General features: G+C 32.3%; 1 protein-coding gene across 1 annotated transcript; it reads left to right on the forward strand.

Moving 5' to 3' along the window:
* Nucleotides 1-12: 12 nt before the first annotated feature.
* Nucleotides 13-23,161, forward strand: LOC139523791 (DNA replication licensing factor mcm4-A-like). Its single transcript, XM_071318076.1, has 18 exons — nucleotides 13-100; nucleotides 2,023-2,140; nucleotides 2,594-2,629; nucleotides 3,356-3,547; nucleotides 4,331-4,497; nucleotides 5,447-5,653; nucleotides 6,850-7,084; nucleotides 8,686-8,928; nucleotides 11,729-11,969; nucleotides 13,427-13,518; nucleotides 14,191-14,293; nucleotides 15,200-15,376; nucleotides 17,046-17,139; nucleotides 18,102-18,256; nucleotides 19,133-19,250; nucleotides 19,948-20,189; nucleotides 20,730-20,940; nucleotides 22,685-23,161. The coding sequence occupies exons 2-18, from the start codon at nucleotides 2,053-2,055 to the stop codon at nucleotides 22,778-22,780; spliced, it is 2,697 nt and encodes an 898-aa protein (XP_071174177.1). The 5' UTR covers nucleotides 13-100; nucleotides 2,023-2,052; the 3' UTR covers nucleotides 22,781-23,161.
* Nucleotides 23,162-23,486: the final 325 nt, after the last annotated feature.

A 23,486-nucleotide genomic window follows, 5' to 3' on the forward strand; every position in this document is an offset into this window, starting at 1 on the left:
TAGTAAAGAAATTCTTTTACCGGAAGTAAAGGGAAATATTTCCCGCGAATTTCAACACGTGACACCGACCCATCACAAAACAACGAAAAACACATCTCAGGTATTTGACAAACTTGACTTTAAAAATGCATACAATGATTATGAATAGCTTCTGTTGCTCATGTCATTTTCAAAATGCATTAACATATACTTATCATTATAGCTTTTACATGTTATCACATTGACATTGTGGTTATTTTTTGGTGTTTTGCAAAAAATGTATAAATTAAATAGCATTTTAAAACTTATCTTCCAGTTATCTGCCTTTTATTGTTTTATGATTACGTTTATATGTGATTGATATATGTTTCGGCACAGTTCTGCATGTATAATGTTTTGATAGGTTATTGATGTACTTTGTGTATCTGTCAGAATTTAGTTAAAGACTTAAAATTGACAAAAATGTGGGTATTTATCACAGGCACTAATGTCTTGTCTCCGAAAAAATTTCCTATATATCTTCTTCTTTAGGTTTTCAGTAGTCCTTCAATGATCTGAAGATTATTTACTGTTTGCGAGCGCAGCGTAGCCTATAATATATATATATATATTTACAAAGACAAAAAAAAAAATATTTGGAAATAAATTTGAGGTGCGTATATACCTTAATTATAACACAAGGTACTTTACTCGCATTTTTTTTAAATGTCAGTCAGTGGCATAATTCAGTTATGCTGATTTCTCGTTTGTCAACCCCACGAAAACTTGTTTTATCGTAAATCTAAATTTTATTATCTACACAATGGTGTATAACACGACTACTGTTATTGTCAGAATCATCCGTAGCAGTCCTACCCAAGTATGTCAATCGTAATTATTTCGTCTACCATGTCTACCGACGCCAATTTAGAAACACAAAACTTGCAGTGGTCTAAAAACAGTCACATGAACATTTATTGACAAATCTTGTGTATTGGAGGTAAGGGTAATGACTGTGCCTGTGTTCCATATGTCTATTAAAAACAAGATGCATTTGATATTTATGAACATTGATTTTGTATTACATTTCTCACTGGTTTGAAATGAGCTTTTTAATTTGATTGTAATTAAAAAAAAAAAAGTTGTATATTCTATTATACAAAAAAATGTATCAATAATTATAATCAATATTTAAAGAAAAATATTGAAAAAACTAACAAGGGAGATTTCTAGAAAACGTATTAATGACATAGTTAAAATAAAATTGCCATTGAACTTTCAAAGTCGAAATTTTGACATTTCAAATCTTAAAATCTCTGTGAGGGTAATCAATTGTTTTCACTAAGTGCGATAATTTCCATGGTTGCTTTTTTAACATTTTATTCCCTATCCGATGACATTAAATTATAAAACCTGAGGCGGGTACTCATAGCCTATGAAGATTAAATTGGCTTCATGTCCCCGCATGCGGGAATGTGCAGGCACTGCCTTATCTTTGATTGTAATGCTTCTTCCGCATAGTGGTCTGGCTGTAAAGGTTCACCCTTTTCCACCATTCCATGAAGAATAATTATTTATGATATGGACTTTTTTTGGTGTTTGTGAGTCTACTGTAATGTTTTAAAGATTGAGTTTACTTTTGGTTTTGTGCTGCTGATTTTTGCTGAAACTATGGCCTTTTGACTGAAAATTTCTATAATAGATTTAGCATTTTTTTCTGGACTGAAGGCCCTTCACATACATGAATATGTTGAGATAATTTTTAGAATGTTAGTCCAGTATGACAAGAAACAGGTCAAGATTATGTTTATGTATCACTCCATTGATTTTTGCCGAAATAACAGGCAAAAATACAATATACAATGTATGTTACTATTTTTTTCTTCTTAAAATTTAGAGTTTCAGCTCTGAAGAGGATGTTCTTTTAATGTAGTAATAGTTTTTGTTGTTTAATTATATGCAATATATCATGACTGCTTATTTCAACCCTTCTGTACAACTGTATCTATTTGTCTTGCAGATTGATCCTTTTTGTACAAATGTATCTATTTATTTGTCTTGTAGATTATAAAACTTTCCAGTTGACAACCCAATATGTCTGAACCATTGACACCTCGTAGAAGTAAACGGGGGAGGACATCAGAGCCTACTTCTCCAACAACAGATGAAAATGCTAAAACCCGTACGGTTATGTTGGAAATAGTTTGTTAATAACTTGTTTCTATGAATAAAACTTTTTAGGATTTTAATTCAGGAAGTTTGACAATTTTTTACCTGTTCATTATATATTTAGCATGATTAGTCTGTAGTGAGGGATCAGACAAGTTGCAAGATCGACACCAATAGAGTAACATTTGAACATGTATAACTAAATAGCTATTAATTGCATTCAGAAGTTTAGCTCTCTTTGTGTTCACTCCAATGGATGGAAACAACAAAATTAACTGAAGCTGTTGTGGAAATTGGTATTCAGAACTATTTTAATGTTACCTGCATAAAAAAAACAATCTATTTATTGCAATAAATATAATTACGATATGAGATACAGTTTGAAAACAGTATAATTTTTCTTCATTCTTACATTTTCTTCATCTGGTTAACGACACTAATTTTGATTTTCTTTGTTTATTTTTAGCAACCAGGAAAAGTTCAAGATCCAGTGCAACAACACGTATGTATATATTGTCGCATTATTTTTTGCTGCTATTGTTTCTAAAGCATTCAACATGTTAAAGCAGGGACATAAAAATGAAGAAAAAGAATCCACTGTTTAGTGTAAAACACATAATCATTAAGATGGTTTGAGTTTCTGTTGCTGGCCATATTTGAAAATGTGCCAAAAGGATTAGTGTCTGACTTTTTTTGTCCGTAGACAAAAGTTTTATAAGGTGAATCCAGAGCAGTCCCAAGAAAAAAATGTTTTTGCATATGTTAATTAACCAAAAAAATAATCTGTTGTAGTTAAGCAAATCTGAATATGGTTCTTTTGAACTCTAATACATAGCTATTAGAGTGAAATCTAAAATCTAAAAAAACCTACCAAAGCAATTGTTTTCAAACATGAGAGAAATTGACATTTCACAATGAAGAAACATCTAAAATGAGAGACAGTTATGGACAAATAAGACCAAATTTCAAAGCATAAACTTTAAGAAAAGAAAAAAACTACCAAAACTAGGAGGGAAGTCTGGTACAATGAAAAATGACTTGTCTTTTAAACAGTGAAAATAGTCTATGAAATGCGTGAACAACTTAAATGTCAGAGTAGAATGACTAAATGTGCAGATTGATATGTCATTTCATGTGAAGGACAGTTCCAATTCCCAGGAAATCAATTAAGCCCATACTGACTGTTTGTTATTGTTCGTATGTCATTTGATTTGTGGTTCTTTTTTAGCCTCATCAACAAGAGGAAGTGCAAGAAAAAGCAAACCAGAGAAAGAAAGAGATGAAACATCCTCACCCCCATCAAAACGTAGAATGGATAGTTCTCCTGGTGCTGACCTTCGACCTCTGCCTTCGTCTCCTCCATCAGGACCACAAGCTGAGGACACCTCCTTGTTTTCCAGTCCACCTCAATCTAGAGCAGGTATGTTAAATGGTAGATATTAAGATATCCTCTTCCAGCAAGCAACAGAAAATCTGTTTTTATTCAAATTTGTGTATATTTATATTTTTAGATGAGGGCTATTCCAGAAAAAAATGTAGGGTGGGGGGGGGGGGGGGGGGGGGGGGGGTTGGAAGGCACATTATATTAATAATACATGGGTGATGGAAATCAGAGCAACTTTTCACACTATAATGCACTATAATACTCAATTACAATTGTCTGGGTGGTGGGTGCTGACAAAAACTGCCTTCCAACCACCCACCCCCCCCCCCCCCACCCCCCCATACATTTTTTTCTGGAATAGCCCTGAGATAAATGTTTTAAAGGTTTATCCCACAGACAAGACAGAGGGAAGAGATGTTTAAAAAAAAAAAAAAATGTTTCACAATGAGACCACAGTCTTCAGGCTGAACATATGAATCCACAAGCCTGTAGCTCAATTTTAACAAATTTTTAGTTGTATTCTATATATTGGCTAGTAGAGAAAAATTTCACAAGCCAACAGCAATTTTACAAGCCATGGCTGTAGGATTTGTGGTTAAGTGTGAAGGCTGAGACCACTGAGGTGTTTACCTTTCCTGGTTGTTTTTGAATGCATTATCATTGTAAATCCTGTTATTTATCCTCCTGAACATGCATGAAATATTTGCCACTATGTTGAGCAACCAACAATCAATCAATCCCTTTATTTATAAGCATAGTACTTGAAAGGTATTAATGTTAAGATTCAATGCCTATTTAAAATAATTCTTTTTTTTTTAGCTCCTACCAGTGAAATAGATTTGAGTTCACCTCTGAATTATGGAACACCAGGATCAAGAGGTGGTCCCCGTACACCTGGAGCAGCTGCCACACCCATCAGAACAAGACCAGATGTCCGAAGTGACAGGAAGCTGCGACAGGTCACAATTGGAGGATCAGATCCAAGTGTTGGTATTTTTTCTTTGCAATTGTTTTGAATGTGCATGCACTATTTTACAGATGAATTTCAAATTTTGTTCCGGTCTGATGATTTTGTGCAAAGTTATGGTCCTTGGACCTCGAAAATTCACTTGAATAATCAGTTTATTAATTTTTTTTCGTCATGCTTGCAGATATTGACTTGATATTTGTAATATAGTTTATACCATGGCAAGTTATAGATCAAGTTAGGATTTTGTTCCAGTAAAATGAACTTTAAATCGGAAGGGGACTATGTATTGCCATGCAATACTGACAGAATGCTTGTTTTGTATGCTATTTGCATGTTTCATCTACTAAAGACTTTCAATCGAGATAAAGGAATGATGAGTGCCTGTCCATCAACAGTGGTGTTTAATTAGTTTCTTAAATGACAAGTTAAATTTATTTGCCTACAATTGTGCTGGATGATAAGAAATTAGTTGCAAAAAGTTTAATTGAATTTGTTTAAAGATTGTTAATTAAGTCGTGTGTTGGTGGTTGATCTGGCCTGTTGTCATGGTTGTATTGTGCAGTATTCTTGTTGTCCCTTTAAAATATTTTGGTATGTTAAAATGGAATATTGCGAAGTGGAAGTTACATTTTTTTGGTGAACAACCCTGTTTTATCATGTAAACGTGTTTTATAACTTTATAAACTGAGTACTGTAAATGCAGAATTATTGCGTGCATTCAAATTTTAAAAAATGACTGAAATGCAAGATTAATTAAATTTTGTGATTTCAGGAAAAATTGACTACAGTTGTATGTATCAGATATCAGAATGAGAGTTTTTATTATTGCAATACTCATTCAGTCGCTTTATTCGCATTGATAAAAACCTCACTATCATTTCTGAATTTACGGTACTTCTGCAGATTTAAATTGATTATTGTCAATGTAATACTTGCTTCTTTCAACTATCTTTTTGCTCCTGTAGGAACCAACAAAGATCACCAGTGATATTACCAGTGATCCGAATGCTGGTCCACAACTGGTCATCTGGGGTACGGACGTTGTGGTCAGTCAGTGCAAAGACAAGTTCAGAAGGTTCATCACCAAGTATGTGGACAAGAACATGGCCGGTGATGAACAGTTTGATGGAATGGATATCAATGAACCATACTACATACAGAGGCTTGAGGAGGTTAGTTGTAAAGTTGTTAATGAACAGAACAGAATTTACTTGCCAATTTAAACAGTACAGCTCAGTTGAGTATATAAAGGAGTTATCTCCCTTTGACATTTTAGGGAGTTACAATTGTCATTATATGATTGAACAGGTATCAATAAACAAATTGCCGTTTTGATTGAACAGGTAACAATAAACAAATTGCCGTTATGATTGAACAGGTATCAATAAACAAATTGCCGTTTTGATTGAACAGCTAACAATAAACAAATTGTCATTATGATTGGACAGGTATCAATAAACAAATTGCCATTTTGATTGAACAGGTATCAATAAACAAATTGTCATTATGATTGGACAGGTATCAATAAACAAATTGTCATTATGATTGGACAGCTAACAATAAACAAATTGCCGTTTTGATTGAACAGGTATCAATAAACAAATTGTCATTATGATTGGACAGGTATCAATAAACAAATTGTCATGATTGAACAGGTATCAATAAACAAATTGTCATGATTGAACAGGTATCAATAAACAAATTGCCGTTATGATTGAACAGCTAACAATAAACAAATTGCCATTATGATTGAACAGGTATCAATAAACAAATTGCCATTATGATTGAACAGCTAACAATAAACAAATTGCCATTATGATTGAACAGCTAACAATAAACAAATTGCCATTATGATTGAACAGGTATCAATAAACAAATTGCCGTTATGATTGAACAGCTAACAATAAACAAATTGCCATTATGATTGAACAGCTAACAATAAACAAATTGCCATTATGATTGAACAGCTAACAATAAACAAATTGCCATTTTGATTGAACAGGTATCAATAAACAAATTGCCGTTATGATTGAACAGCTAACAATAAACAAATTGCCATTATGATTGAACAGCTAACAATAAACAAATTGTCGTTATGACTGAACAGCTAACAATAAACAAATTGCCGTTATGATTGAACAGGTAACAATAAACAAATTGCTGTTATGATTGAACAGGTTACAATAAACAATTTGCCATTATGATTGAACAGTGTAATAAAAGGGTGTCAATTAAACATGTTTTTGTTTACCATAGGTTATTGAGAATTCATTGTTTCTGTTACTAAAGTGCTAACTTTCATTTTGTTTTGTGACTACATATTTAAACAAATCAGTGGAAAGGCATTTTATTAGTATGTACTTTTCAGATTAGTGTAATTGGTGAGCCATTCCTGAACTTTAACTGTGAACATCTCCGTGAGTTTGATGCTGAACTATACCGCCAGTTAATCTGCTATCCACAGGAAGTGATACCCACATTTGATATGTCGATAAATGAAATGTTCTTCGACAGATACCCTGACACTGCATTGGAACACCAAGTTCAAGTCAGACCATATAATGCTGCTCTTACTAAAAATATGAGATCTCTCAACCCTGAAGGTAAAATTTATCAGAAGACTTTCATTGCTTTTGAAATTATTGTCATATAAGAAAGGACAATAAGGATTTAAGTTTGGTAAATAGTATGAAAGATATTTTTACAAACTTTTATGTAATCAATAAAAATTATGAATCAATAAAAAAAAAGCAAAAACAAAGTACAGTGCATTTTCAGAGCAGAGAAACATTTGATACATAATATGTTAGACTACCCCAAGGAAAGCAATGTCAACCTTGGCAGATAATACAAAATGTCCTTGTCATCTTATGGCACAGTGCTCATACCAAAGTCTTTGAAATTTATAATTTCTGCATTTAGGAGCTCCAAATTAAAACAAAGCCTGATAGGCTTGCAGTTTAAATCTAAAAAGGACTAGCAGGATGAAAATCTTTTGACTCAACAAACCATGGTATATGCACATGAAACTTACAGGCTCTCATTCTAAATCTGCATGTAATATTTACTGTTTGGATGTTGTAAACATCGATCAATCAATCACATAACCCTATTATGTTACTTACTGTTCAATCGAAAACGTGATAATATTTTTTTTAAATGGTTTGTTGAGATAAACTAGCTAGATAATTGATTATAATTAGTAATAGATAAATACACATCTTAGAGCCAAGTCTAACTGGTAGCAGTATACACTTACAATCACTGCAAATATGCCCTAAATCTTTAAGAAGATATTTTGTTGCAAATTCTTTGAATATTGAAACATCAGTTTTCATGTGTTGTGTTTTGTGGTTATTTTCCTTTTGGCTCTGTAAAAACACATCTGATAACATAATTGATACAAAGGCGATGTTTGACTGAAAAGCCAAGTGCATTTTTTCAGATTTAACTGTCCTTCATATAGTAGTAAAAGTTGAAGGAATATTGCCCTTTATCCCCGGCTTAGTATATATCTAGGATTTTGATTGGTTAACGCACGTCGTTACAAAACCCATAGCCCCTGGGTGTTGCTAACCCATATCCCCGGACGTTGCTAACCATTATCCTGGGGAACTTCACGCAAGTTTTCCTAAGTTCCATGATTGCTCCTTGTGAAATATTGAATTCTGTAAATTATCCATGATGTTTGTAATTAAATGATTTAATTCATTAACGATTTTGTCCTATTATGCCGATCATTTACACTCATTTCATTAAATACATCACTTGACTGCCACATTTTAAGGAATGGGACTACTGTGGGCTATGCAAATTACCCACGTTGATGTCACACCATCTATGGCGTAACGCTCACAACATTGAGCGCCAAATTTGACTCAATCCAGTTTCTCTGTCTCCGTATTAAAAACGTCTTATATTTGACTACCTGTAGGGTTCTACCAAAGGTAGTACCCTACACCCCGTAAAAAATATGTAAAATTTCCAAATTTCAATAAAACTTTTTTAGATAATGAAAAAAACGTTGTTTTCGCGTTACACTTTGTACCCGAATTTCCATAAAACTCGCCCGATTCGGACTAAGACCGGGGATAAATTCGTTATCTACGTTCATATCCGTAGATATGGATATTTTAACACCCTGAAGTACCATGCCCTGTATAGCTATCATTAATGATTTAAAATTTAAACAATGTATTTTCAGATATTGACCAGTTGATAACAATAGGAGGGATGGTTATAAGAACAACAGCACTGATCCCTGAGATGAGAGAGGCTTTCTTTAAATGTTATGTCTGTGGAACCACAGCATCGGTAGAAATTGACCGGGGCAGGATTGCTGAACCTACTCTTTGTACCAACTGTAATACAAACCATTCTTTTGCTCTGGTACATAACCGATCACAATTTACAGATAAACAGATGATAAAACTTCAGGAATCTCCAGGTAAAAAAACCCAGCATGAATGGTATCAATTACTTTTCAGTCAAAAAGTGAAGTATATATATAGTTTCAAGGAGACCATTAGAAAATAGAAATACCATGATTTGGAAAATTTAAAGACATAAGAAAGCTCAAATTAAAAAAGATAATGCATATGTTTTTTATAACTCAATGGATAGTTTTCATTATAAAACTTATCATTGCTTATGTACATATACTTTTTTCTGAAGAAAATTCTTTAATTTGTTCATATTAAGAAGTTTACTTTATTTTAATTGCTTGACATATTTTCTGTATGCAAAGTGACCTCCGTGTGACCCATCTCTTAAAAATTCGGTAAAAATTTGCAATACACATGGATGTCCTTAAAATAAACTATTATCTGATTGTACATTTTAAACATGTGTTCAATATCCATGCTTTTTGTTGATTGTTGACAAACAGGTGACAATCGTTACACTTTGGCTTCAAAACTTGAATTTTAATTACCTGCCATATTTTCACATCAACACTGACCGATTGAAAAAAAAATTGACAATTATACGAAATTTATGCAAAAAAAATGATAAAATCGTGCACAGAAGACTAAGTTTATGATGTGTTTGTATGCATTGATTCAAGAATTGGAATAACATTATTTTTCACCGGTCACTCATTTATTATGACTTTAATATGGTAGTTAGTATTGGAATAGCTATACAATGTGAGATAGCCATAGATGTTACTTGAATAAAGTATCTGAACCAGGACGCATGTTAAATATTCATATACCTATCAGCTGATACCTATAGGGCTATAATCCATGCATAAAATCAATGAAGACTGTTATTTTCAATTGATGCTCAATTTCTCAACCAGGCAAAACAAGTTATTTATGAGAAGTACCCTCAAATGATGTAAGTTTGACAGAAGTATTTTTATGTTCTTCTTCGCTATACTCATACGAACATAAAAATTGTCTTAATAATACATAAATAAAACAAAAAGGAACTTGGGATGAGAAATTGTACTGATCAGTTTAATAAAAATAAATTGTGACAACTCTGGTCATGTAAATCATGGTCTCTGGATCTCCGAAAAATGGTAGGAAATCTACAAATATAAAAATGTTTAATCAGAAAAAGAGATAACTGCAATTACATATCATGAATGCAAAATATACGTGTCGATCTGATCAGTAAGTTTTTCTCGACAAGAGAAAAGGCGCGAAATCTGGATATATACACATGGAAAAAAGTATTGCAACACCAAATTGAAATAGAAATTAAAAAAACACTTTTTATTTTTTTGTGATATAATTTGGTAAAATAGAACTAATTAAACATTATTTAAGTATCACCTGAGTTTAATCAATAAATATCGACTCGATAAGTTTTTATCTGCACATGCAGCTACTGTACCCGTAAACAGCAAAACAGATGTTTTCATCCTCATTGTTTTCAACACTTTAACCAAGTTTTTAAAGTTATGTGATTGACACCTTGTAATGGGTCCTCGACAACTCTAAACTGCAGCAAGATGGCAGATTATCAGCATGAGAGAAGCAGGGATGTCGCTGAAACAACTGCACGTATTTTTGGTCATCACCATTCCACTATAAGTCGTTTTGAGAATAAAAATAAGGCACTAAACAATGTTAAAGACCTTCCGAGATAAAGAGGTCCCCCTATACCATTTGCTAGGGAAAATCAAGCATAATGAAGGTTGGTCAGAAGGAAACCCATTGCATACAATACAATTCTAAAAAGAGAGTGGTGGGCATACAGGAGCCTTTTAACAAGAACTGTTAAAGATCGACTCATCGCTACTGGTTATCGTGCGATAAGACCATTTCGGAGACATTTGCTTACGAACAGACACACAGTTTTCCGTATCCAATGTAGTGCAGAGCTCGCTAAAGTTGAAAATTAGCATCGTGGAGGAAGATCCATTGTTCCAATGGAATTCGGTTCATCTTCCTTGGACGGATCGTAGCCCGGATTTGAACCATATCGAGCATATATGGGACACTATTGGGCGGAACGTGCGCGAAAGGACACCCCAGTTCAAACACATCATGAAATAAACGATGCCCTTCATCAGAAATGGTTGCTGCTACCTTAGCAACAAATAAGTCGATTTTTGGCAAGAATCAGGAGACGTTTAGATGCGGTTATCCGTTTGAATGGAGGCTGCGCACAAAGTACTAATTATTTGGCGTATAACGATCAACCATGATGTGAACAGTCATCTGAAGATTAATTTTGAAATGTCTGACATTGTAAAGTTCGACTACAGTAAAAGTTGTAAAATACATTTTTTTGTACAAAAAACACTTCATTTTGTTATTAAAATTGTGGTTATATAAATCATTTTTTTTTCAAACATTTTTTGTTTGTTTCAATGCCAATGTTATCATAAACTATGTTTCAATAATATTATACAAATATTTTATTATATTTCATCCAAAAAAAGAGGCTGATTTTTCAAATTTTTAAAAATCAAGGTGTTGCAATACTTTTTTCCATGTGTATATATGTGTGAAAACCGAATTATTGATATAAGCGTATGCGAATATTTATACGCCAAATTAAGAAATGAATATATCTAACCCCAGTAGGTTAAAATAGTGACTAAGCTGATACAGTAGATATGCCATATCCAGGGATTACAATATTTAATATACAGTAACAGAGTAACCGATTGTTATCAATTCAAGCATATAGGCAGCAGTTAAGTTCAGGTATAATGGGATATTTAATGCTATATAAGCATCAAACTTTTTGTGTCATTTTATTAATGTAAGATTCTAATTACTCTTCAGAGGATATGCCAGCTGGACAGACACCTCACACAGTAATACTGTATGCACACAATGACCTTGTTGATAAGGTGCAACCTGGTGATAGAGTCAAGGTCACAGGTATCTACAGAGCCACACCTCTTCGTGTCAACCCAAGAATGAGAAATGTCAAATCAGTTTACAAGACACACATTGATGTAGTTCACTTCCGTAAACTGGATGCCAAGAGATTGAGAGAAAGTAATGATGATGATGATGATCAGTAAGTAAATCAACAGGGAATCAGTCAAATATTGATTGAGAGCTTGAAGAATTTGTTTTCATTTCTTCTTGTTACATGGAGTTTTTTTCCATCACATGGCTGTCAGTTGCCAAGTGTCTGTTATCTTTGATAAAAAAATTCTCTGAATCTACTTTGAAAACTTGAATAAAAACTTACAGCACATGATTGAGGGGGGGTGGGGGGGGGGGGGGAAGGGGCATATAAGTTGAAGTTTTATTCCTTTCTGACAACAACATGGCCACTATGGACTTTTAAAAAAACAATAGATAGACTGAAACTGTCAACAGCTAAAAAGATCAGCAAATTAAGATATTAGTGTTATAAAACATTGAGCTATTTTAATCCTGATTTTTATGTAAACAAACTATTTTATCAGATAAGCTATTCAGTCTCCATGGAGTATTTAGTTATGAAATAGATACTTTTATATAGTAAATTTTCTTGGGTAGTCTTCTTGCACTATAGTTTTGCTTCTTAATTTTGTTTAATATCTCTAGAAAATTGATATTGATTTTAAAAATTCACAGTAACTTGCTTATTATTACTGAAAGTGCTGTTTTGTTTATATTTGAAAGCACAAACATGTTTTAAAAAGGAAAATTTGCACAGCCAGAGTTTGTTAAGGTCTATATTTCTATTGAATTTTTGACAGAAATATTTTTATATTGCCTATAGCATTGACTGTTCATTTCTTGTCACTATTACTCAAGACTTGTGATTAAAATGCATCGTGAATCTTTTTTGTCGAGCCTTCGACCTTAGTTGAAAAAGTGAGACTAAGCGATCCTACATTTCCGCGGCGGCAGCCACAAATATTCACTCTGTGGTTAAAGTTTTTGAAATTTTAATAACTTTCTTAAACTATACTGGATTTCTACCAAACTTGGACAGAAGCTTGTTTATGATTATAAAATAGTATGCAGAAGTAAATTTTGTAAAAATAAAATTCCATTTTTTCCGTATTTTACTTATAAATGGACTTAGTTTACGCGCAGAGAAACATTAAATTCACTCTGTGGTTAAAGTTTTTAGAATTTTAATAACTTTCTTAAACTATCCTGGGTTTGTACCAAACTTGGACAGAAGCTTGTTTATGATCATGAGATAGTATCCAGAAGTAAATTTTGTAAAAAATAAATCCATTTTTTCCGTATTTTACTTAAATGGACTTAGATTTTCTTCCAGTTAACATTACATACAGTCTGCAGTTAAAGTTTTTAAAACATTTATTAGATTCATAGACTATCCTGGATTTTTAGCAAACTTGGACAGGAGCTTCTTGCAATCAAAAGATTGTATCAAGAGGAATATTTTTATTGATTTTTTTCCTCATTTTTGTTGAGCCTGCGATTTACAGCAAAACTAGGCGAGACACTGGGTTCCACGGAACCCTTACAAATTTTTTTAATATTTTTATTTGAACTGCTACTTTTCAGAAAAGATACTAATTTGAGTGAAGAAAGGGAAGAATTCCTTAAGAAACTGTCTAAAAAGTCTGATATATATGAGAGATTGGCTAGAGCAATTGGTAAGTAGTTCCATAGTGACCAAACAAGGACAGTTTTTGTTTATATTAGTTGCTGTTAGATGATAAGATCTGTGATACAACAGTTATACATAATAGATTGAGTTCAAGAATTTCAACAAAATGAAGATTGAATCTTAGCTTACATGGAGAAAATGATAACTCTTTACTTTGACATTAATAGAAACAGCTAAATGAACATCCTTAACATATTGGTTAAATAAAAAAAAAAGTTGATCCTTGAAGATGTAAATGAAAGCATTTTTATGTGGGTTTACATTTTTTATTGCCCTGCTGCATAATGTGTTCCTGACTGTATACATGTATATCTAACTTATTTGTTTGAAGATTGTTAACCATAAATTTGTGGTCACATCTACTTAAGACTTAAAACGCTTGTTCCATTATGATGTGAAATTTTAAATACATTGTATATGGGCTAAATTAGTGTTTTCCTTGTTATGGGATCGTGGGAATTTATCAAGGTAAAATTTTTGTTTAAGTTAGTTTATCCTAGAATTGTTGTCAAGTAAGAATACACGTATGGTATGATGTGAACTTTTAAACAAATAGAATTTACCCAGATTTCATGAAATTTCTGTACAAAGAAAAATAATAGAAAGAGCTAGTTAAATATAAATATATTAAATATAAATAAGATACACATTTTTCTAGCTCCAAGTATATATGAAAATGAAGATATTAAGAAAGGAATATTGCTGCAGCTCTTTGGTGGATGCAGAAAAGACTTCACAAACTCAGGTAGAGGAAAATTCAGGTAAATATGTGGTTCAATTTGTTTCAGAAAAAAAAAGGTCTGGGTCTGCATCTTTTGTAAGGTGTTTAATATATAAATTTTTGCATGTTATACATACAAGAATAATCCCAAGGGTATTGGGGATGAATGTTTCCTTTAAAAGAAAGACCTCTGGATAAAACGATTAAAGAATAAAGATGTTAACAATTATAGGTCACAATCAACAAATTTAAACCTTGAAGAAACTATATAAAGCACTTGATGATAAAACTTGAACGATACCACATGTTGGATTTATACTACAACATGGATCGAAAATCTAAACAAGCTGTGGAAGCAGAACTCTACTCCTAATCTGGGACAGTGGCTTGACAGTATGAAAAAAGTACAAACTAAGAATAATAAACAGTTTAAAAGAGCTGGACTCCGCAGATCTCTACTAAGCACCAAAAATAGACAAAAGATCAAAAATACTGATCTAAGAGAACTCAGTTATTGAAGACTAGTTTAAAGCTTTAATAAGTCCAATATCAACTAATAAACCTTGTTTTATCATAACTTTTAAGGGGGAAATAAGATGCTCACATTTCAAACACTAGTAGGTTTAATGTATTACTATTTTGAATTTGAAAAAAAATCATTAATATAATCTGAAATAAATTGGTTAAAAGAAAGATTTTGTGGAGTAGATTGTGAAAATCAGATACTTGGAATATTGACCAAACTTTCTGATTTTCCTCTATGTTTAACTGTCAATAGGGGAAGGATTGCATCATTCTTGCTCCTCTGTCAAGATTTGTTGGTCAAAGCATTTGTAGTGATGAAAATAAAATTTGAATAGTTTGTCATTATGTATATGTTTTGATCATGACAGGTAGAAATAACTTTGTTTGGACCCTGTGTTGTAAAATCAGGATTACTTTTCAGATCTGAAATGAATATATTACTGTGTGGTGATCCAGGTACGAGTAAATCTCAGCTTTTACAATATGTTCATCATCTGGTGCCCCGAGGACAATATACATCAGGAAAGGGATCCAGTGCTGTAGGTCTGACTGCATATGTGACTAAAGACCCAGAGACCAGGCAGTTGGTACTGCAAACGTAAGTAATTGGTGTGATTGATTATTAATAAGTTGCATAATATTCTGGAAATTTTATGTTGACAATCTTCTTGCTGTTTTAGAAAAAAGAAAACATTTGAATATATAGTAAACATTCAGTACTTGACCTTTGAGGTATGGTTTCAAAAAGATATCATATAATGCTGAGGATGGTGTCTTCCTCTAATGTGAACATTTTATATGTTACCTATTCCTTGAATGCCAACAAAAATATTTCATTGGATGTATATATGATAACAGTAGATGTATTTATAAGTATTTAACTGTTTTAAATAATTAGTAATTTTGATAAAATTTCACATTTTATCACTTTTTGAAGAGAAAAAATAGTAAATATTTGGGTTAAAATTATCATGAATTTTAAAGAAAGAAAGAAAATGAAAACATTTTTATTAGTTTTTATTTACAAAAATTAAAATATTCTGAGAATGGAAATATTTAGTAAGACAATGAGACAACGACATTTTAGTTAAATACAATTATTTCAAACTAAAAAAAAAGCCGATATTAGAGATTTTAAATATGAACTATATGAAGATTTCAATTGAACAAGACTTTTTTTTAGTAATTAAACTTTAAAAATCAAGTAAATTTGATAACTTCCAAGCTGGAAACTTTACAAAGTCTAAGAAAATCCATTTAATAGGGAAACAAGAATTTCGATGAGTTACGATCATAATAAATTAGTAAGATTGATTGGACTTTTGTTTGGATAACTACTTACACCTATTCCTCGAATGCCAACATTATTTTATAGGTAAATTGTTGGTAGATCAAAGAATGTTGGCATTCAAGGAATAAACCCAGAGGATATGTGGTATGACTGCCAATGAGATATCAATTCACTTTTGTTAAATTTGTAATACTGTGAAAGTACTTTAGTGGGTATAATTATTTTTTTTTTGTGGTTTGAGCAAATTTACATGTTTGTGGGTTTTTAAATTCTTGGATTTTAGTTTTCTCAAAAAATACATCAGTAGTGAATTTCCTTAAAACAGCTATCATATTCACAATTATGAACATTGGGATGTATCAGGCAATACTATTTTCACTATCTTCACTTTATGACGGAAATAAAATGGTTTAGGGTCGGCGCTCAAAATAGGGTCGGTTTGGTAACCTTAAACAGACATACATTATTTTTTTTTGGCCTAAGCAACAACATGCTGCCACTGTATGGCCTTAAACAATGGGAAAAACCCATAATCATATTTTTAGCTTTACAAGGCCCGACATGAAAAATGGGAAACAATTCAAATAAGAAAACTAATGGCCTAATTTATAATAAAACAACTTTTTAAAAAATGCAGATAAGAGTCCACAGAAGAGACATGAACCAACAACAAAATTCACAGTAGGTACTACAATCTTCTGACTTACTACATGCACATGGAGAATGTGTCAGATCAAAACAAATATATGAGCACTTTTAAAATTGTCCCCCTAGCCTTGGACAGTGGATTAACCACATAACATCAGAACAAACTAAAGTTCAGTGGCAAGACCTTGCACACATTTCAATTTAGAAATTATTATGGACATTTATTATTGATCATGTGACAAAAATATGAGATCCACTATACTAGCAATTTCAGGAAATGATTAAACAAATATTTTAAAATTATTTTGCTTTAACTTATTTTTTGCAGGGGTGCCCTTGTGCTGAGTGACAATGGGGTTTGTTGTATTGATGAATTTGACAAAATGAATGATAGCACCAGATCAGTTCTGCATGAAGTTATGGTGAGATACTCAAATTTAAATAAACGAGAATATAAGTAATCTCAAAGTTCAGTGTAATTATTGAGCAAGTACAGATACATATTTTTATTCCCTCTTATGCATATAATTAATATCATGCTCCTACATTTGTTTTCAATTGTATTAATTGCATATTAATGAATTACCTTATTGTAATATTTGTTGCTTATTATATTTAATGTAATATTTATTGTACTTGATACCTATAAGCAGTATTGCTTTTGGAATAAAGAATATATATATGCTCTGAAATGAAAGAAAAGGCATTTTATTTTCAATTTCTCAATTGTCTTAAACCTGTATAAAGACAATGAGGATTGAAATTATCAGTTTTTATAGTACTGGGAAATCATTGTTTTTATTGCAACCAATTTGAAAAATTATGATAATGATATAACTGCTAGCAATTAAATTCTTTAAATTTCAGAAATTTTAGTTAGCATGTGTTATAAACTTTGAATCACTAAAGGAGATCTGCTTAGCACAGAAATGAATGTTTTCTTGTGTTAGTTTTATGGGTTAGGGTAATGAATTTGTTGCGTGTGAGCACCAAGTTAGACCTTTGATTGTAATGCTGCTGTTCTGCTTTGGAAATAAGTAGTATGTCTATACAGTGGAATTATACAGTTAAGGAATGACTGTAATATTTTTTCTTTCTATGAAGAAATAACATAAGAAATTTGGTGCACACTGAATAACGCGTGTAGTGGGTTATTTAACAGTGTGCACCACATTTTTTTGTTATTTCGAAGAGTCAGAAAAAATATTAGTCATTTCTTATAATTTAATTCTAAATTCCATTTTAAACCTTGGAAACATGAAAAAACGTTGATGACGTCACGGTCACTTGACTGAATTATGTCTATGGTATGATAACAAAATAAAGTCAGCCAATCAGAAGACGCGTTACATCCAAAATGAAATTATTGACTGATATTTTTCAGGAACAACAAACGTTATCCATTGCCAAAGCAGGTATCATCTGTTCACTGAATGCCAGAACGTCAATCTTAGCAGCTGCCAACCCTGTGGAATCTCAGTGGAATAAAAATAGAACCATTACTGAAAACATACAACTACCACATACTTTGTTGTCAAGGTAACTATCTGAAAACATACAACTACCACATACTTTGTTGTCAAGGTAACTATCTGAAAACATACAACTACCACATACTTTGTTGTCAAGGTAACTATCTGAAAACATACAACTACCACATACTTTGTTGTCAAGGTAACTATATGAAAACATACAACTACCACATACTTTGTTGTCAAGGTAACTATATGAAAACATACAACTACCACATACTTTGTTGTCAAGGTAATAATCAATGTCTGGTTTTCAAATTAAGACAAGAGATTGTATATGATTGCCAATGCAATGAGATGATTTCCCACTGTATACAATTGTCCAAAGAAACACAAATTGTTATAACCATGATATTATTTTTAAACCATGTTCAAACATTGGAACTATTTGCTTTGTTGAAAACATGTTGCCATAATTTTGTGAAAACACCATTTGATTGTGGGAATTTAATTTGTGGTTCTAAGACTTGCATGCTCCAACTTAATATACTTGTTTTTTCAATAGATTTCAACAATGAGGGGAAAAAAACAAATGCTGTCTAGTTGGCAATATAAGGCCTTCTAATGAAAAATGTGAAGCAATACACCTTATCGCTAATCCCGGCTGACCCGGCCGCTTGAACTTTTGACGCATACAACAATCACTTTTCCATTGTGGCGTCAGATGTTTTGTTTTATGACATCAAAATTTTACGGGAACCTGTGTGATATCCAGTAATGGCGGATAAATAGCAATAAGGTGTATTGAAACTAGAAAACTAATAGCCTAATTGATAAAACAATTTATACAAGAAAAAAATATAGAACAATAACCAACCACACACACCCACTGGACTACAATTGTTTGTTGTCCTGAATTTTATTCTGGTATGTTTTATTGTAGATTTGACCTGATTTTCCTGATATTGGACCCACAAGATGAAATGTATGACAGACGTCTGGCCAGTCACTTGGTTTCACTATACTTTCAAAGTGAGGAAGAAGAGCATGAAGATCAAATGGTATGTTAGTGAGTTACACAATTTTATTTCTGAGTAAACTGCAGGCAAGTTTTCTTTCCATAATGATAAAATGTTAAATTTTCCAATTTCGACAATATTCTATAAGCAAAATGAAGCTAGCCTTCAGATAGTATCAGATACACATGGTGTGTGAATGATAATAAAATTAATGGTACCAATTTTCTTGCACCAAATGCGCATTTGTACAATACATGTCTCTTCAGTGATGCTCGTGGCCAAAATATTTGAAATCCAAAGCTTATATAAAAGATGAGCTATAATCCAAAAGTTCCAAAACGTATAGCCAAATGATCCGTGAAAGGAATCAGAGCTTTGCATGAGGGAGATACATTCTTTAATTTATAATAATTTCTATCATTTTGTAACAGCAAATTTTAATAACACAAAAAAATTCGTATTTTCATGCCAGTACCGAGTACTGGCTACTGGGCTGGTGATAAAGTTCTATGTTGGGATGATTATTAAAAAAGAAACTGCATCAAAGCAGCATTTCATCATATTTATGGATTTCCCCATAGTGTGATAACACAATCAGCTGATTAGAAGTCTTAAAAAGAAAATTGCATGGTTTGAGTTAATTTTTTAAAAAGCTAATTGTAGAGAGTCAATGAAACAAAATTATCATAATTTTATTTTTAAAAAATCTAAATATTTCTATTACAAAAAAATATTTCAGGACATGGGCATTCTTAAAGACTACATTACATATGCCAAGAGATTTATTAACCCTAAAATCAGTGAGGAAGCAGGCCAAGCCTTTGTAGAGGCTTATGTCATGATGAGGAAGGTGGGAAGTGGGCGTGGTCAAATATCTGCCTACCCTCGACAGCTTGAATCTCTCATTAGATTGGCAGAGGCCCATGCAAGGATGAGATATTGTACTACAGTAGAACTTGCTGACGTTGAAGAAGCAAAAAGGTAGATAGTTATATTGTGACCTGTATCATATTGAAGGATGCAGCTCAGAAATGACACAGATAGTTGTGAGAAATAATGATTATAATCTGTTTTATTCTGCTGGTGATATCTGTTAAAAAGAATAAATCAACAAACATTCATTTTGACATTGAAGCATTTAAAGATGTGATTTGAAAGTACCTACATCCTTTAATAGTCTAAACAGGTTCTTTACAACTTTGACAAGTCAATTTGGATATTCTAAAGACAAATAATTTAAAAGTCAACAGCAACATATTCAAGTCTTAGAGTTCATTCCTGTGCTATTCCAACAGGTCTTTTTCTTTGAAAGATCAGAGCTCCAAATCAATGGTTTAAAGTTTCATACTAGAAATAAACATAAATATTAAGTGCATTTAGAAATTAAAATACTTTCTTATTATTGAATAAATAGTGAGTGACATTATTAATAACAATTTTGCTACTATTCTTGCTGAAAATCCTACGAAAGAAATCTCTTACTACATAAAGAAAAAAATTAATACCTTTTTGTTTTTCCAGGCTGTACAAAGAAGCACTAAAACAAGCAGCCGTGGATCCATCCACTGGCAAGATAGACGTTACAATTTTAACTACAGGTATCAGTGGAGCTGCTCGTAAACGAAAGGCAGAAATTACACAATCACTGAAGAAACTAATCAAAGAGAAAGGGAAAGTCCCAACTCTCAAACAGCCTAAACTGCTGGAGGAATTTAAGGAAAGATCAGACTTTGTAAGTTCTTCGTTGCTTTGTTTAAAAATTAACATTCAGAAAGGGGAAAGAACCATAAACAAAATGACGTTGGCTCATCTGGACCAAAGGACGAATGTAAGCTTTTGCCATCACTCGACTACTGGCATCATGTAAACAAGATTAAAATCTTCTCTAACTACTGGGACAATTTGAAACTACAAAACCAATATCAAACTTGAAATAAATGATAGTTAAGAGTATATCGTTTGAAGTTTGTCTATTGAAATCATATCGGTCAACAAAAAATGATCCTCAATACAAGATTAATAAATAAGCCACGAAATAATTAACTAATTAGCAAACAACTGATTGTATTATTTATAAAATAGCTGGATAATTTACTGATGAATCAACAAGAGGCTTGTCTCAATTTGAAAAATATCTGACTATAGAAATAAATGATTTCAGTGATCAATTTAGCACAACTTGACCAATGTATTAGATGTTGTTTTTATACCCCCGCTTTAAAAAAGGGGGGGTATACTGTTTTACCTCTGTCTGTCCGTCAGTCAGTCCGTCCCATGAAACTTTCGTCACATTTTTCTCAGGAACTACACATCCACCCTTTCTGTAATTTGGTATCAACATTTACCTCTGTCTGTCCGTCAGTCAGTCCGTCCCATGAAACTTTCGTCACATTTTTCTCAGGAACTACACATCCACCCTTTCTGTAATTTGGTATCAACATTTATATATGTCAGCCATACCGTGTGATGCGTTTTCAGATTCATCACTTGACAACTTCCTGTTTACCGAACACTTGTCTGATTTTACACATGATAGCCAAGTTGAAAATTTTCGTCACATTTTTCTCAGGAACTACAATACAAGGATTTCTGAAATTTGGTTTCAGGATTTATATAAGTCAGCTATACCGTGTGATGCGTTTTCAGATTCATCACTCGACAACTTCCTGTTTACCGAACACTTGTGTGAATTTACACATGATAGCCAAGTTGAAAATTTTCGTCACATTTTTCTCAGGAACTACAATACAAGGATTTCTGAAATTTGGTTTCAGGATTTATATAAGTCAGCTATACTGTGTGATGCGTTTTCAGATTCATCACTCGACAACTTCCTGTTTACCGAACACTTGTATGATTTTACACATGATAAACCAAGTTAAAAATTTTCGTCACATTTTTCTCAGGAACTACAATACAAGGATTTCTAAAATTTGGTTTCAGGATTTATATAAGTCAGCTATACTGTGTGATGCGTTTTCAGATTCATCACTCGACAACTTCCTGTTTACCGAACACTTGTATGATTTTACACATGATAACCAAGTTAAAAATTTTCGTCACATTTTTCTCAGGAACTACAATACAAGGATTTCTGAAATTTGGTTTCAGGATTTATATAAGTCAGCTATACCGTGTGATGCGTTTTCAGATTCATCACTCGACAACTTCCTGTTTACCGAACACTTGTATGATTTTACACATGATAACCAAGTTAAAAATTTTCGTCACATTTTTCTCAGGAACTACAATACAAGGATTTCTGAAATTTGGTTTCAGGATTTATATAAGTCAGCTATACTGTGTGATGCGTTTTCAGATTCATCACTCGACAACTTCCTGTTTACCGAACACTTGCATATTTTTACACTATTAATATTATCCACTTGCGGCGGGGGTATCATCAGTGAGCAGTAGCTCGCAGTTTCACTTGTTTTTTCAGTATTTATAATGATCATTCTTCTCTCTATTTGCAGCCTGTTACTAAAGACATGTTTGAGGATGCATTGAAAGAATTACAAGATGAAGATTTCTTGATAGTCACAAATAAGTTGATTAGACTGTGCCAATAGACAATGCCAATTTTTGTACAAAATACCAAATACCACTGTGTTCTAAGAAATTGTGGGATCACTTTCAGTTTAAAATTGTGTTCAAATACCGAAATGTGTTCATGAATTTACGGGCAAAATTTCAGATTTGACAATTATACAAAAATTAGGTGCATTAGCAAATATGACTTGTATGAATACTATTGTTAATATATTGAAATCGACTAACTTCAGTAAAATTTTAAATTGATTATGAAGAAATTGAAATTTTTAAGAATTTCACATTTGTTAGCAAAAGGTTAAAATCAAACTAGCATGTACAATGTTAATATATTACTTAGTGCTGTTTAAAAACATGATAATATGTAATAAATGAACAGATAAATAAATATAGTACAACTATGTTTTAATTAAATTATTAAAGCTCACCTGGCTATAGAGAGGGGCAGGGCAATGGGTGTTATTGCCATCAGAAGATTTGCTTTGAAATCTGGAATCTGTAACTCGAAGTCAACTTGGTACAAATCATAACTATATGGAAAAAAAATCAGATGCGGTATGACTGCCAATGAAACAAGGATGTCAACAAAAATTTCACTGTTCCACCTTCAAAAATTATAAAAACCCTAAATAACTTGGACTCAATTAATTTTGTGGGGATAAATTTAAACATGTATATTTGTTTTTATGGATCAGAAAAAGTCTGCCTTTTAGCCTTAAGCAGATT

Source organism: Mytilus edulis, chromosome 5 (assembly GCF_963676685.1).
Source record: "Mytilus edulis chromosome 5, xbMytEdul2.2, whole genome shotgun sequence".
Lineage (NCBI taxonomy): Eukaryota > Metazoa > Mollusca > Bivalvia > Mytilida > Mytilidae > Mytilus > Mytilus edulis.

Coding starts and splice junctions, on each gene's coding strand:
- LOC139523791 (XM_071318076.1), top strand. CDS start 2,053: ATGTCTGAACCATTGACACCTCGTAGAAGTAAACGGGGGAGGACATCA. Junction 17,140..18,101: donor CAGTTCTGCATGAAGTTATG/GTGAGATACTCA, acceptor GATATTTTTCAG/GAACAACAAACGTTATCCAT. Junction 18,257..19,132: donor CCACATACTTTGTTGTCAAG/GTAACTATCTGA, acceptor GTTTTATTGTAG/ATTTGACCTGATTTTCCTGA.